Raw genomic sequence first — 17,525 nt, forward strand, 5'->3', positions numbered from 1 at the left:
TTATACAGTGTTCTGCCTGTGTATGTGCCTACAGGCCAGAAGAGGGCAACAGTTCTCATTATAGATGGTTATGAGCCACCATGTGGTTGCTGGGAATTGAACTCAGGACCTTCATAGAGAAGAACAGCAAGTGCTCTTAACCTCTGAGCCATCTCTCCAGCCCCGGAGTGTTGGGAATTTAAACTTAGTTTTCATGTTACAGTAGCAAGCACTTTACCCACTGATCCAATGCCCCAACTCCTTCCCTTTTTTTTTTCTTCTTGTTTCAGTTTCTTTTTCCTCCTCTATTCTCTTTTCTACTCCATTTTAATTTTTTACTTTAATATTCTTATTACTTTCCCTTTCTGTTCTTTTAAATTCTTATAAATTTAAAACTATTATGCCACAAATGTTGCAATAACAAAACCAAAACAGGATCTTACTCTGAAGTTGAAAAAAACATTAAATTCCAGCCATTTTGTTCAGTTAAGGAGTTTCCAAAAATGCTTTTACATTCTGTGACTAAAGTGCCTTACCTGTAGGTCTGTGCTTTAACTGCTTATAAAGATCAATGGCACGCTGTTCCCTACAAAAGAGAAAAACAAAACCCTTTCTGTTTGGTTTTTTCAAGACAGGGTTTCTCTGTGTAGCTTTGGCTGTCCTGGCCTCACTTTGTAGACCAGACTGGCCTTGCACTCACAGATATCCGCCTGCCTCTGCCACCCAGGTGCTGGGATTACCACTGTAGCCAGCTATAAAACCCTCTCTGTAAGTGGAAGTAACTTAATGACTAATAATACACAACTTGAATAATACTAGTTATTGGGACAAGATCCAATTTTTAAGCAAGTACAGATTATCAATGAATATTCTACAAAGCATTTCAGTGAATAATAAGAATACAAGTCCTTAAAACCTAGAGCTTAAAAATCAAAACAAAACAAAACAAACAACTGTGTCTGTGTATGCAGGTGTCTGTGTGTAGGTGTGTGAGGAGGTCAGAGGATAACCCTGAACATCAATCCTTGCTGTCTACCTGAGACAGGCCTCTGCTGAACACTGTTGCCTGTGCTAAGCTGGCTGGCCTACACACTTCCCTCAAGTCTCCAGTTTCTGTCTCCCTCTTACTGTAAAAGCACTGGAGTTACAGACACGAAACTGCACCTAGCCTTACATGTGAATTCTGGGGATTTGAACTCAGGTCCTAAAGCTTGAGCAGTAAGTGCTGGCCATCTCCTTAGTCTCCAGAACTAAGGATTTGTTCTGCCCTTCATCACAAATATAAACCCAATGCACCAGGGGAAAAAAAATTATGGCTTGTGATTAGAAAGACATCTGAAATTCCTAATCTAGACTCTTAGGAAATTAACCTCAACGTAGGAGTTAAGAGATTATACCTTGAACTAAAGTGTAGTAAATGGGAAAATCATTTGCAATTTAAATATACTTACAACAACAACAAACCAATAAGGAAACAGGGACATTCTTTTAAATAGCCTGTAACTAGGAAATAGCTCCCTTTTAAGATATTGTAAGGGCTGGAGAGATGGCTCAGTAGGTAAAGGTGCTTGCTGCCAAGCCTGACAACTTGAGTTCAATTCCTGGGCCCAGCATGGTGGAAGGGGAGAACCACAATTTTGTCCTTTGATTTCCACACATACATTGTGATGTGTTGCATGCCGCCCCCGTCCCCAAACAAAATAAATATTTAAAGTCATATCATAGGAATATACTAGAAAGAAAAAAAAAACATGAGTTACACTACACAGAGGCTTAATCCTGCCAGGTATAAGCAGATAGAACAAAACAAGTAATTACAGAATCAAGAGCAATAGCCCAGACACATTCTTACAGAGATTCCATCAAGTCTCCCTGGCGTCTCCCATAGGGGCTCTTTTGCAGCTCCATGATTTCAGTATGCAAAGACATAATTTGATCCTCAAGGTATCCAATGACACCAACCTAAAGTATGACACAAAGGAAATGACAGGCTCACCACTGTTTAAAACAGGCTCAAACCTTAGAGGTGGAGAATCATCTTTCCAAGCAGCTGAACTTGGTATTTTACCACAACAAAGTAACTTTGTTAAAGCTAATTGTCTGTCTATTTAAGCAGACAGTGGTATCATATAGCCTAGGCTATTCCTGAACCTGTAATTTTCCTGTCTTACTTTCCTGAGTGCTGGGATTACAGTGTAAAGCACCATGCTAGGCTGGTTAACGCTATTTAAATAATAATCAAATAATAGTTTTAGTAATTTGTTGAGAATTTCATAGGAGCATACAATATATTTTGATCACATTTACTTCCCCCTCCTGCCCCTAACTCCTCTAAGATCTAGCTCTTCTAGCTCCCCTTCCACCCCTCCCAACTTCATGTAATTTTTTTGTTTTTATTTTTAAGTAACTCACAGGGTCCACTCGGTGATGCTCATATACAAATGAATGTGAGGCCATAGGACAGGACATGGTCAAGCTACTAGGGCCCATCTCCTTAAAAAAAAAAAGTGACTCTCCTTCCCTCAGCAACCGTAACTGTTAATAGCTCCTCAGCTGTGGTGGGAACTTTTTTACACTTCTGATAATCTCTCATATAAAAACACCTTATGTCAGGTGCATGCTTAAATCCCAGCACTCGTGAGGCAGAGGCAAGTGTATTTGGTCTAGGGCTACACAGTGAGACCCTGCCTCAATAAACAAACAAACAAACAAATAAATACAATAAAAATAAAGACATACTTATTCCTCTGTTTCCCTTCTAACCACAGTCAACTACTATTAACATTTGTTTTGGCCTTTGGAGAAACCAAACAGCACAAATGTCATTCACAAGACACAAGTGGCTACTGAAACCGCTGCTATTCCTTGCGTATCAGCCCCATGATACCAACTGCCTCGTCCACACCCTCAGTGTAAATATGAACTGGCACCAAGGAAAGCAACAGCTCAGGACCATGGACATATAGGAGAAAAAAAAAATGCCACCTAGGGAATGACCTATACTGCCTCAAGAGACTATATGTAGTTTTGAGAATGAAACAGAGTACTACTGAAAATTATGGGAGGATATCAGGTATAAAAAGAACTGTCCCACTTAAACTAGATGTGACTCCATCTTATCTAAACCAATCAGAAAAATAATAGTGATACATCCCATTATTGACTTAAATTTAATGTTCATAAGCCTATTAAGAAAGACTACAACCTCTAATATATACATACATATATATATGGGAACTAATGTTTGAAGAAGCTAAAAAGTTTATCCAAAGCCTTTGGCATATAGCCCGTGGTGCTTTCTTCTCTCTATTCAAAGCATATGCTAGATATCTGTTTAAATTTCAGAAATAATACAATAAATACTCTTTATATGTCAAAACCAGAGATAATTTCTAATGGAGACAGTAAATATACAGAATGAGTTCAATGATTTTTACCTCAGCATAGTGAATGGCCTTTTCTTCCATTTCTTTCCATGCTTTCAGCATTTTTTCTGAAGCTAAAAAAATTTTAAAAAAGAAAATCAAGTCTAAATTGGTTTCCTCTGAAATAACTATATCTTTAAACATTATGTTTCCTGCTGTAACACCATCAAGGATTCCTAATGGGTTGAAGAGCGTTTCCCAAATAGATATGCTATACTCCTAAGCCCCAAGGTCTCGGAAGGGGACCTCACTGGAACCAGGTTAATTTATAAAGCTAATCACCTGTGTATGTACTCACACTGGTCTAAGCTAGGCCCATACTGCAGCGTGACTCTTTTCCAGTGTCCTTAGAGAGAACAGACCTGGGGAGGAGGGGTCAGAAACATCAACATAAAAGGAGAACGCCATGTGACAACTAAAGCTGCAAGCCAAAGAACACCAAACATGGCTGTTGATCCTGGAGTTAGGAGGGTTTTGGCTTTTTTTTTCCTCCAAAAACCATAAAGTACTGCATAAACACGTTCCAGAAAAGTTAAGCGTGGGCTTGGAATGTGGCTCAGTGGCAGGGAGCTGGCCTCAGACAAGGCTCTCAGTCTGGCAGCACACGATCATGCACATGTTTAATCCCAGCACTTGAGAGGCAGAAGCAGACAGAGCTCTGAGAGTTCAAGGACAGCCTGCTCTATGTAGTGAGGTCCAGGCCGGTCAAGATTACATAATGAGACCTTGTATCAAAAACTAAAAGCAAACGACCACACAAGGGTCTAGGTTCAATTCCCAGTACTATAAAACAAACAAACAAACAAACAAAAAAAAAACAAATAAAAGACTTCCCTTTACGTGACGTGTTCTCACTAATACAATTGTCACAAGATATATTCTCTATTCTCTCACAAGTAAGAAAGAAAATCTATACATGCTTTCCCTACAAGCTAGTATCACTACGGTGGTTAAATAAGAATAGCCCCATAGGCTCATATATTTGAATGTTTGGTTCCTAGTGGGTGGACTGTTTAGGAAGGATTAGGAGGTGTGGCTTTGCTGGAAAAATTACATCAGTGGGTTTCAAAAGTCCATACCAGGTCCAGAAGTGCTCTCTCTTTGCCTCCTGCCTATGGATCAAATAAGCACTCAGCTTCTGATCTGGAGCCATGCCTGCCTGCCTCACTGCTGCTCAAGGACTCACCCTCTGAAACTGTAAACAAGCCCCCAAGGTGCCTTATTCACAACAACAGAAAAATAACTAAGAAAGTCACTGTTACATATTCCACTGATATTTTAGTATCAGCACATTTAGATCTATTTCACTATATTATATAGTATGTCTCTGACAAGTCAAAGATGCTTTAATGAAATGATTGTTTTATCATTCATCAGAATGCCTATAATATGCAAACACAGAAATAGTACTGGAGACTAAATATATTCACTAACTGGACACTTCTGATCACACCTGGATATTCTGAGATAGCCACACCTTTGTGAAGTACATATGTAAAAAGTACTTCCTAAAAAAGGCATGTTTCATAAAATAAGCAAATTCAGTTTATTTGAATTTTAACTCTTTATATATAAATCCTTAACACATCTGAGGGGAGGTAAGGCTGACTCAGGAGACTGTGGACAGTAAGAAAATAGCAGCTAGAACTCCACAGCAGATGGATTAGAAAAAAAACATGACCTTGGAGTTATCTTTTTTTTTTTTTAACAGAAAGACAAATAATTTAAGATTCCTCTAGCTGTGTTATTCCATTTGAACTGCTATACTGCAAAAACAAAACCAGAAAACAAAAACAAACATATTCTAGGTGGCAAATAAAACATGGATATTTATGTTTCAGTTCTGGAATCTGAGCAGTTCAAGATCAAGCTGTGGTTCATAGATGGTCACCGGTGTGTCCCCTCATGCAGAAAAACGAGAACCTCATCAAGCCTCCTGTTATAAGGGCCTGGATTCCTTCATGGAGGCTCCTTTGTGACTGAGTCATTCCCCAAAGGTCCTACCATTAGCTTAAGAAGCAGGGTTTCAATATTCAAACTGGGGAAGCACACATTTCAGTACACAGTACTGGCTAAGAAGTCAGTTCAGTATAAATCCTATAAAACAAACAAACAAACAAAAAAAAAAAAACAAATAAAAGACTTCCCTTTACGTGACGTGTTCTCACTAATACAATTGTCACAAGATATATAAAATGTATATATACATTTTAAAAATAAGACTTGAAATTCTGTCTTCTATATTACTTAGCTTTGCTAGGGTTAAGTAATTTTATTACAACTATGAAATAAGTTGCTCAACTAAGGGATTAAGAGCTAGCCCTGAAAACAAAACAGTTTGATGACTTAAGTTATCCTATGTGTTGTTGTGATCTGAATTTAAATACCTGGCTCCATGTCAACAAGACAAGAACAGATGGTTCTGAGAGACTCGACATTCCTTACAATACATTACAGCTAGACACTTACAGATTCCATAGGTCATCTGCTCACTGTATCTCTCCAAGTCAAGCTGGATGCTTTTGTGAAAAAACTCCAATTTAGCTTTGAGTTGCTGTGATGCTGAGATCAAAGTATTCTTCATTTTTGTCAAGTTAGCATTATATCTAAGAAGACTTAACCTAAGCCATAGCAAAACAAAACATTATCAGCATTCAGAAACAATGAATAACAATTTGCAAACATATAGTATCCAAACTCCAAAACATTAGTTTCTATTATCAATTCAAGAGAAATAGCTGACTCTTTCCTGCCTGAGATGTCTATGACAAACAACCTATGACCACTCAGGAATTCTACTTTCAAGTACTACAGCCGAATGATTTTAGACCACTACTAAGCAGCCTGTGAGTCTGGCTGGAACAGCAGAGGACGGCTCAGTGGCAAAGTGCTTGTCTTGCACACATGAGTACCTCAGTTTAGTACATGGTGGTGTGTGCTTATAACTCCAGGGCTAAGAGGCTGGGTGGAACAGGCCGATCCTACGAGCTCACTAACTAGTCAGTCTAGCTCAAACAGTGAGCTCCAGGGTTAGCAACAGATCGAGCCTCAGAGTGTATGTGAGAAAACAATATAATGGAAAGAGCCCCAATATCAACCTCTGGCTTCCACATGCACAACCACTCACATGCACACATTAATAAAAAAGAACAATGCTCAATATTTTAGCCTTGTACACAACCCAGTTCAGTGAAAACTGGCAAAAATAAGCCTTGAGTACATGATACACAAGGTATTATGCTTAAAAACCAACCCACTTACATTGCTGCTCTCTGTCCCTGAAAGAGCCTGCTGTAGTCTTCTTTTAGCCCAGACACATAGTGCACTGCCTCAGCCCATACTTTACGCAGCTGTATAATTGGAAGCTGTATCTTGCTGTCTTGTACTATAAAATGGAAATAAGGGAGGTGATGATACTTTCAAAGACATTATAGTTCATTCTTTGTGAGTTACTTTACAAATATTAATCCCACAGATGCTAAAAACAAAAAAACAACAAAAAACAAAAACTACTGCCTGACTCTGGCTATATGAATTAAGTAGTTATGAATGACATAACTACTTCTATCAAAGAGCTTGAGATAATTCCTGTATGTTTTCTTTTAACCTTGCTTCTTTATAATCAAGAATACTCCTCTCTCTGCTAATCCAAAATCTTTACTTTTTAAAAAAGTTTTAAATCAAGTTCCATCTCTTCCATAGTCCACCAGTCTTTTCTGTTTCTGAAAAATATCTACTATCTCCTGAACTACCAGCTCAGTAAGCTTCATGAAATTTACAGTATAAGCTGTGTGTATAAATGTCTGAACACATGTACTGAAGAACAATTGAAAAGTAGGGTTAACTAGTAGTGGGCTTTCCTTGTCCTCTCTGTGGAACATTATCCTCTGCAAAGGAGGTCTTCTCCTAAATGAAGGATCTCGTGGTAATTCAAATCTCCCTTCACACCTTCCAAGCTACATTAAATCCATTTTTCACCACATATAGAAATCTCAAAGAGTGATACCGAACAAAACCATAAAAGATCATCTCTACTAATCATGTAATTTCAAGATCTACGTTCAGACATTATGTGACTCTACTTACCAATATAATTTACACAATCAGATAAACTCCTGGATGCAAATGGCCCTTCATACACAGTCTTACTTTTATCAAACAAATAAACCATGTAGCTATCACAGCCTCTCTGAAAAGAGAAACAAACAATAAAAACTCAAAGATTCGTGAAAACTCAAGATTTTATAAATACTTAAGCACCAGATTTTCTTCTTTGAAATACAATGAACAAAGTCAATATGCATTCACATATATTTTGTAGACCTGGGGTCTAAGGTTTAGTTTAAGAGAAAAAAGATAAATTGGCTAAGTGGAAAAACAAAAGAACAAATACAGAAGGTGTGGAAAGAGGGAAATGGAACTTATGTGACAAGGAAACAGCAGGAAAGACTGTCTGAGGAGAGGAAGACCAGAAAAGGGGAAACTGGAAAAGGGTCTTACAAGAAAAACTATAATGAATATATGTATAAAAATGCCATAAAAAACCCATCATTTTGTTTGCTAACTTAAAAAGTTAAGAAAAACAGAAATATAATAAAAAATAAAAATTAAAAGCCAAAAGAACAAAGACAAAAAAGTTATATTCACGGAGTAAAACACCATGTAGTAATCAAAAGGAATGCCTAGGTGCCCAGCTCAGGACAGGGTGAGGAGACCAGTCTGTTCTCAAAAAGCCAAACAGGAAGGAAGCAAAGTGCTTACACATACACTATAACAGTAACAGCACTCAAAAATACAACACTAGCTGGGGAAACAGTTCCAGCAGTAAAACGCTTGTTATACAAGCATGGAGAGACCCAAGTTCAACCTCCAGAACCCACATTTAAAAAGAAGTCAGATCTGCTGGTTCCACTAGCTTAGCCTAGTCAAGAAGTTCTAGTCCATGAGAGAGCCTGACTGTTGTTGAGGAATGGCAACTGAGGCTGACTTTTGTCTTCCATGGGCATACATGTGTATGGAGGCCCTCATAAACATATGTACTCATGCTAACACACATACCCATAACATACATGCATGCAAATCTACAAAGACTGAAAGTAAATTATTAAGATGGGTAGAACAAATATAAGAGTTAATGGACATGAGGAATAGAAGTATTTTATACTGATTTAAATTGATTTTTATAAAGGTTATGAATTACATTTGAGATAGGTCCATATATGGCATGTAGTATATGCATTTATAATATAAGAAGACAGAAAACAAAAGTTACAAAAAACATTTTTTGAGACAGGGTCGCTCTACATAGTCCTGGCTGGCCTTGAACCTACCATGTAGAGTAGGCTGGCTTTGGACTCACAGGGATCTGCCTGCCAATTGCTGTCAATTAAAGGTATGTACCACAACACCAGCTGTATGTGTGTGCATCACATTTTTATCCACAGTTTCTACAGCACAGCAGGGTAACTATAGTCTATATAATAGTTACAGATTTTAATATAAATCAAGAAAAAGGGCTTGCAAGTTCCAACACACAGAAATGGAAATGGTCAAGAGAATGGAAGGCTTAGCTTAGCTTAATCATTACACAGTATAAACATGTATTGAATAAGTATACCATAATCCATAAATAAGTACAAACTCTAGACTGAAAACAAAACAAGCCCTGTGCAGGTAGCTCAGGCCTGTGATTTCAGGTTCCTGAGGCAGGAATATTGGAAGTTAGAGCCATTCTGGGCTAAATAGCAACACCCTGATCCACAACCCCTCAACCCCTAAAAAAAAATCTCTTACAACTCCATCTAGAACACATTGAGAGGCTGGTTTCCGAGGATCCAGAGAAATTCCTGTCTCTGACAGAAGTTCTTGAGAACCAGTACTTATTCCTGTTTCACGCTCAATTCGAGACTGTAGTGAATGAAGACTTTCGTCACACAGTAACAGAAAAGAGATGATTTTTGCAGAAGTCATATTTAGGATGTGCACTATCTGTATAAATAAGAAAACATGTTTATTGACCATTTATTGCACGAACAACTCTGTGAAAGATACTGAGAGGATTTAAGCACAGGCATTATTTCTGTACTATATAAAACTCATTCCTTCTCTAAAGTCATAAACCCTTCTATAATTATAAAATGACACTTTACAAGCCAGATGTTTTTCTAAACAACAGATTTAAGGTTTTGGTTTTGGGTGGGTTTTTTGGTTGGTTGGTTGTTTTTTTGTTTTGTTTGGAAGGGGTTGTTTGTTTGTTTTGTTTTTTTAAGACAGGGTTTATTACTTTTATCAAATAAAAAATTCTAAGTTTTAAGGATGCACAAAAATCAAGAAATGAAAATTTTAGTTTAAAAACTTATTTCAAGAATCATTATCACAGACGTAGAAGGAAATACTCCCGTTTATCAAGTGTCTCATAAAGGAAAACCACAGAATAAAGAGATTTCACACAACAGCCCAATACTTAGGTTTTCTAACTTCCTTTTAGCAAAGGGATAAATCAGGCTTCTAAGAAAGTAAACAATTTGTTAGGGATCACACAGCTGATAAATGGTAGAGCCTGGCTCTGAACTCTTAACTACCCATGTTGCATCAAGAAACAATCATCCAATAGAAGAGACAGCTTTCTCTTTCAACAGGAAAATCATAAAGTGGTAATCTGCCTAAGAGCCTAAAGTTGTACAAAAACCAGTCTCATGCTCACTTAACGGTCCAGTGAGAGAAACAATAAGAATTCTGAGATAAGTAATGGTAATAAAAAAAAAGCCATTTATATAGTTGAAGAGACTACCTAAGAATTAAAATACAATATACAAATAAAAAACAGAGATGAGACTCAGGACATAGTTACAGAAGGAGCATGAAGGAGGTAAAGAAATAATTTAAGAAGAAAAATTTTATGTGAGGCATGGTGGCATACTCCTTTAATTCCAGCATCCTGAAGACAGAGGCAGACAGATCTCTGTGAGTTCAAAGTCAGCTTGGTCTACATAGCAAGCCCTGGACAGCCAGTGCTACATAATAAGATCTTGGCTTAAAAAAAAAAAAAAAGTGTGTGTGTGTGTTCTGTGTGTTCACACGTGCACATGCATACAGATGCATTTGGAAGCCAGAAGAGGGCGTCAGATCCCATGCATCTGGAGTTACAGGTGGTTTGTGAGCTGTTCAAGGTAGATGTGGGAACTGAACTTGGATCCTCTGTAAGAAGCAACTTAACAGCTGAGTTATCTCTCCAGCACCTGAAGAGAAATGAAATGCTTCTGTTTTTCCATTATTTTTATGTTTAAGCTTTTTCACAATAGTTAGGAATTTCAATAACTATTTTGTTGCTATGAAATCACACAGCATGCCTTCCTGGTACAGTATATCAAAGATACCTTCGAAAAATGTCCAATGATACCAAACTGTTTTGTAGTTCATGCTTCTGTATTTTTGTTCATTTTATCCTTGCCTATAAATCTCTCCTATTCTTCTCTTTCTCTTATTAACTATAATTCTACAAAATCCAGTCCTAGTTCCAGCCTAGGAAGTATGCTTAAAGCCTCCCAAATTCCATGACTAGTACTCAACAATTTCCTTATTCTGCACAACCCAAGTCTGACGCTTTGAGAAAGGTATCAAAATAAAGAGAAAGTAAACACTTGCTCAGAATCACTGACAGGTAAACAGTGGTGCTGCAAACTGGAAGTTTATGAACCACAGAGAACATGAACTCTTTCTCCATACTCTATGGCAAGCACTCACAGGCAACTTCAGTGTAGAGAAGATGATGAGCACAAGGCACCACACAGATGTCGCAGACATCCGAACAAACACTCATACACATACAATAAAATAAGAAAGTCTAAAAGTAATTATTTTGAAAAGCAGGGGTGATGTTCTTATTACTGGTTGTGTCAGGTATATACAACCAAATATTTTTAGGGCAACACAGAACTACCAGGCCCACCAAACTTTGTACTACTTACACACTGAAGAATGTTTTTTCTTTGGTATAGTACAAAAACAACCAATTCAAGAAGTCAGTATCAGGCCAGGCATGGTGGCCCACGCCTTAAATCCCAGCACTAGGGAGGCAAAGGAAGGTGGATCTGAGTTCAGGCTATCTTGGTCTACAGTTAGTTCCAGGACAGTCAGGGCTACACAGAGTAAACAATCCAAAAAAACAAAAAAGAAGCCAGATCTTTTCAGTGTCTGCTGAGACTAGTATCAACATGTCCTCCACATCCTACTGAATAAGGCACGTCTAGATTAGACTCCTCACATTTATGAGTTCTCAATCCAATTTTAAAGCCAAACCATGGGTTCCAGCTCCTTTAACTGTGGGTCGCAACCCCGTAAGGTCCAGGTAACATAAGAGGTTTCTGAATGAACAACTGTTAACTCAAAATCAAATGCATAATCACTTCAAAGCATTCTCAGCAGCACCTACCAGTGTCCCAGTGTGTGGCTTCCCTGGAGCCTTCTGAACCTAGTAACAGGCGCAATTACATTGTGCCTGCCCTCCCCAAAAGGAAGCCAATGAATGCTTCCTGAAACACCTCAGCTGAGATCTTGAACCACTGCATGCTCTGACTGCAGCATCTTTTACTGTGCATATAATCTTCTGTTATTATAAAAAATATAATCATTTAATTACAGAAAACAAAGATTTTTAATATTTTCTACCATTATTCCTAATCAAGTGTCAAATTATTATATCTTTATTTAATATACTTAATTTATTTAAAATGCTGTTTCAATTTCATTTAAAAATTATTAAATGAATTTTGGCTTGTTATTAGAATAGAATTTCCCATTTCTACAATGTTCCTGTGCCACTTTGTGCTGAGTATTTATGTGAGGAAGCGTTCTCAGCAATGACTATAATAAAATCAAAGCATCAACCAACTTTGAAAAATGTTGGTGATGTTCTCTCCCGCAGCATCAAATCGTCAACTAAGACTCTTTACGTAAATATAAACAAGCACATCAATCTCACTAACATAAAAATTATTTTTCATCTTTAATAAATGGGAAAATTGTATACATATAATACCTATCAAAGAATTTTTAAAATAAAGTAAGTAAATGTCTGATTTCATATATGCCTACATTCTCTAGCAAGGGAAAAATTTCTCAGACAAAAAGTAAAAAAGGTTTACAAAGCTCTGCTATACAGTCAACAGGAAAGGACTGCAAACACAGTTGTTTCCAAATACATACACAAATTATATAAATACATTATGTACATATAAATACATACATTAATTATATAAATAAATAATAAACACCGTTGACAAAGCAAATCTAAGATTTGTAAATAAAAGGTGAGAAATTCTTAGAGAACATAGGAAATATTCAGCAACTAACTGTGTGCCAGCGAGCACATAAAGAAAAAGTAATTGAAGATCTACTAATCAACATAGGTGAGATTTGCGAAGTGTAGATTATGCTAGGCAGGATAGCATGTGTCAAAGCACAAATACAGACAAAGGGTTGATGGCATGAGAAGCAGTGGGTGACAAGATGTTCCTGCCTGAGGAGGGAGATTAAGAGAAGCAGGCATGAGCCATGTGCTGGTTACAAGCCGATCAGTTTAAACGTAACGGCAAGCAAAAGGAAAATGTGTTAGTTTCTTGGACATAAAAATAAAAAAGCCTTCTCAGAAGGCAAGAGGCAGTTCATGTTCCACTGACTACAAGATGAAGAGAAAGTATACAGACTCAAGCCAGGTGGGAGCTTTCCTCATCAAGCCAAACCAATCAATTAACTCTAAAGGAACAACGTGGTAACGGCACCAATCAAGGTCATATGGGGAAAGCCCAAAGACACCTGAAAAACTCAAAGAGACGTGTCAGGGTTAAGAGCACTGGCTGCTCTTCCAGAGGTCCTGAGTTCAATTCCCAGCAACCATACAGTGGCTCACAACCATCTATAATGAGATCTGGTGCCCTCTTCTGGCGTGCAGGTGTATATGCAGATAGAGCACATACATACATTCGTACATACATTCTAAATGGGATAAAAGTATCTACTCTAAGGATAGATTTATTTTAAAACTGACACCAGGAAAAGCTCACTAAAATAATTCATGTTCATTTTCAACTTGTTAAGGTCAATGCAGTATACTACAATGCAGGCCATTAAAACTGACCTTTAAATTGAGAATGTGATCCATTAACACAAAACATCGTGGCTGCTTCAAAGTAAGATCAATAGGTCCCCCTCTCTGCTGTGGGTCCCAATTCAGCATCAGCTGTAGCCAGCTTTCCATGGGCTCTACAATTAAACTGAAAAATGAAAAAAACTGTGTGAATATCATTTTGTTCCAATTAAACAGACAATTTTACAGGTTATTCATTTTTTTGCCCACAACTTATCAGTACTATTTTATATCTTACTTTCAAATAATTCATGTAATGACAAGGAACAAAACTTCTTGCAGAAAAAAACAGCCCCAAATCCCCATGTCACTCTGTGACTGGCAAATCCAAAAATGAGCCCAACTAGGTCTTCAGGTCTCCAGTTGTCCCTTGGGCTCTGTTAGCTTCTAAGCAATCCGCTGACTGGCAGTGGTCTCAGTTCCACAACATCTGTGTTAGCCAATATGATAATCACTAGGCACAGTGAGCGTTAGTTACTACTCACCTAAAATTCAGTTCCTCAGTCACACTAGCCGCTCTCCTCTACCAGTCCAGGCAGTGCTGGGAAGCGAAGCCAGCAAGCATGCTCAGCAAGTGCTCTACTGAGCCACATCCCTACCCGTAACTACCTTTCCAGTGCTCAAGTACACAGTAAGCCTCACATGACAGACAGCCAATGCTTTCACCCTCTGCAAAGGTCTACCAGATAATGCTACCTAAGACTGACAACTGCTCTCAAACTGCCTCACCTTCCACACTTACCTACAAAGGCTGTTTGGCTGAGGTAAGTGGCTACTAAACCGAACTTCTCCGGTCATCTCTTCACATGCAAATATACACTTTGGATCTTTCTTCTTAATCTTCTCATGCCTATGAAAACAAGATACCTTAGTTGACAACCTGATCCTCACAAATACTCTCAAGGTTTCTTACAACATAATCTCATTCAATTCTGTGTTAAAAGACAATTTCACCACTATAGAAAGAAAAGAAATAACTGAAATTTTTCTATTACCATTAATCATGCCAAAGTCCTCATGATTTCTTACCAGGTAAATGGCTGCAGATGATGCAAAAAAGGCCTATATCCGGCAATACATTCGAACACCATGGTCCCAAAGCTCCAGTAATCCACAGTGGCTGTGTACGGCTTATTTTCAAAGAGCTCTGGGGCCTTAAAATAGAAAGTGCTTTAAGTGCCAAAACTGTAAGAAAAGAGCTGCTATTGTTCTGAACAACTATATTCACTGCCTTAAGAAATAAGAATGAGAATTTTAAATAATCAAATTAAAGAACTACTGTCTCACCAAATACTGCAATGTTCCCACAAAAGACGTACAGAGACTTCCTTGATCAACATCCTTGGCATAACCCAAATCAATGATTTTATGCATTATCTGTGAATAAAAAGACAAAATATGAATTATATTGTTGAAATACCAGCAAAAGAAAGGTAGGCTGGGGGTGTGGTTTAGTGACAGATTGCTCCTACTACATGTGTAAGGGTCTAAGCACAGCAAAAAATAAAAAGGTCAACCACTGAGATGGCTCAGTTGATAAAAGTGCCTGTCACCAAGCCTGATGACCTGAGTTTAATCACCAGGATCCACATGGGAGGATGAGAACTAACTCCTGACAGTTGTCCTATACCTGCACACAGGTTACAGCACGCACCACCACCGTATGTGGTACACATACAAATAATAATAATAATAAATCTAAAATTAAAAGGCCCCCTACAGTTCAATACAGTGAGGACTCCGATAGAAAAATTATAAAGTACTATGATATGTAAGGTCACTAAAATTTCTAAAGACTTAATATATCAGGGAGACTCTAACAATAGGCAGGAAACATTCTTCAGGTTTCACCTACCTTCCCACCAACATCTTGAAGAACTATATTTTCAGGTTTTAGATCTCGATGTATAATTTTGTTTTCGTGCAAATATCGAATCCCAGAGCCTAAATAAAATTTCAAGTGTATTGTGAAGTAACAGAAAATATTGCTTTAAAAACTCGTATCGCATTTTGTTTTTATTCTCAGTGTTTTTGAAACAGTCTCAAGTAGCCACAACTGGCATGAAATTCCCTATGTAAGATCACTTCCAATTCCTAATTCTCTTGTTCTAACTCCCAAGTACTGGGATTGCAGGTATGCAATTATAATATATACCCATTTATTTGTTAGAATCAACATTAAGGGAAAATGAAACAATTAAGTTTTGAGAAAATACCTGTAACCTCTAAGGCCCTTTTCTCCTACCTACACACATTCTTAAACTAGACATTGATGCCCATGACCTAGGAAAATAAGCAACACCAAACTTGGCTTTTAAGGTTTCTCCAAAGGTCTAAGATCATAGTTATTTTAGGGATTTTTGAGTAGTAATTCTGACTAAAAGGAGAATTTCATCCCAAGTTAACTTGAAGAACTATCCCCCAAAAGATGTAATTCCACTATAAACAAAACTACTATGCCAGTGTTGGGGGAGGTGAGAGAGGATGAATGAATGCTATTTCACCATTTTTTGTTATCATTGGCATATCTATTACACAAGGATACATAGCCAAAAAAAAAAAAACCCAAAAACAAACAATAAACAAAAACCTCCAAATAGAAACAAATATCAAAACATACTAGTTTTCATTAACATCATTAGAAATGGACTTTCTAAATTTTTATACATTAAAACCCCACATGCTTTGTAGAGTATACAAACAGTTCCTCATAACTTCTAAGCAGTACATAGAAGTTTTTGTGAACCAAAAGGCCATTAAATCACATGATATCTTAGTATTAGTTACATACCTATGTCACTCAGTAAAGAAAGTATCTGGCTTTCTTTAAGTCCACAACAATTTTCTGGTTTGTTGAGTAACTAAAGAAAAAAGAAAAAAAAAAAGTCTACAATTTATACTATTGCTGAGTAGCAACAGCAACACACATTAATCACTATACTGTCAGAATATTCAGATAAAAAATAAATCACAATAAAAAATTATAAGGATTGGGGCATAGTGGTACATGTCTATAAGGCCAGCACATGAGAAGATGAGGTGCAACCATGAATTCAGAGCTAACATGGGCTATGCTGAAAGAGTCTGCTTCAAAAATAGTAACAATAATAAAAGATATAAGGGCAAAAAATAAATACCAATTCCATACTGAGGCTGAGTAAATTTCCTAAGAAGGTTCATAAAAAGTAAAGACAAGGGCAATAGCACTTGAAATTGAAAAATGCTGACAAAGAGACACATTTAAAATTAAATAGAAAGAATGATTATAATATTAAAACAACTTTTTAGTAAGTGCCACAAATGTTGATACTTTTATTTAAAATGACTAGAATAGTCCCACCTTAGAAACAATTAAAAAAAAAATGTTCTAGGCCAGGCATGGTGGCGCATGCCTTTAATCTCAGCACTCAGACGCAGAGGCAGACAGATCTCAAGGCCAACCTGGTCTACAAAACCAATTTTAGGCCAGCTAGGGGTAAAGAGTGAGACCTGTGTCAAAAAACAAACAATAAACCTAGGATGTACACAGTGATTAGTTTTTTTTGTCAACTTGTCATAGCTGTAGTGTCATCTGGAGAGAGGAGACCTTATTGGAGGCAATGCTTCCATCAGGCTAGACAGCAGACAAGTCTGTGAGTCATTTTCTTGATTAACAATTGATGTGGCAAGGCCCAGCCCACTGTGGGAAATGCCACCTGTGGGCAGGTTGTGGCCCTGGGACATGTAAGAAAGCAGGCTGAGCAAGCCACAGAGGAAAGCCAATAAGCAGTGTTCCCTCATGGTTTCCCTCTTAGTTCTGGCCTTGCTTTTCCAAAATGATAGTGATTCAGGATACACAGAAACTTTTATTTTATATTTTTCAAGCTGCTTTTGCTTGTGGTCTCTGTCACGGCAATAGAAAGCACTAAGATAAATGTTAGCAAGTATTTTCTGTAAAGAACCAAATATTGGTGCTCCAAGCTATAGAAGCCATATAA

At 37.5% G+C, this 17,525-nt stretch overlaps 1 protein-coding gene across 6 annotated transcripts in view; it reads right to left on the bottom strand.

Annotated features, from left to right (window-relative positions):
• Chuk (component of inhibitor of nuclear factor kappa B kinase complex) overlaps positions 1–17,525 on the bottom strand; it is a 33,345-nt gene that overhangs the window by 9,671 nt on the left and 6,149 nt on the right. For all 6 annotated transcript variants that reach the window (XR_009593824.1, XM_021644640.2, XM_021644639.2 and 3 more), the window contains exons 4-16: positions 16,340–16,409; positions 15,404–15,492; positions 14,836–14,925; positions 14,578–14,702; positions 14,291–14,398; positions 13,540–13,675; positions 9,198–9,392; positions 7,491–7,593; positions 6,666–6,789; positions 5,874–6,025; positions 3,417–3,478; positions 1,832–1,941; positions 516–565 (exon numbers count right to left, since the gene is read on the bottom strand). Coding sequence is in view for 5 of the 6 variants with exons in the window: in XM_021644640.2 (XP_021500315.1) it covers positions 516–565; positions 1,832–1,941; positions 3,417–3,478; positions 5,874–6,025; positions 6,666–6,789; positions 7,491–7,593; positions 9,198–9,392; positions 13,540–13,675; positions 14,291–14,398; positions 14,578–14,702; positions 14,836–14,925; positions 15,404–15,492; positions 16,340–16,409 (1,414 nt within the window). In the remaining variant the exon portion in view is untranslated. The remainder of the gene's footprint in view (positions 1–515; positions 566–1,831; positions 1,942–3,416; positions 3,479–5,873; positions 6,026–6,665; positions 6,790–7,490; positions 7,594–9,197; positions 9,393–13,539; positions 13,676–14,290; positions 14,399–14,577; positions 14,703–14,835; positions 14,926–15,403; positions 15,493–16,339; positions 16,410–17,525) is intronic.

Source organism: Meriones unguiculatus, chromosome 1 (genome assembly GCF_030254825.1).
Source record: "Meriones unguiculatus strain TT.TT164.6M chromosome 1, Bangor_MerUng_6.1, whole genome shotgun sequence".
NCBI classification, from domain to species: Eukaryota; Metazoa; Chordata; class Mammalia; order Rodentia; family Muridae; genus Meriones; species Meriones unguiculatus.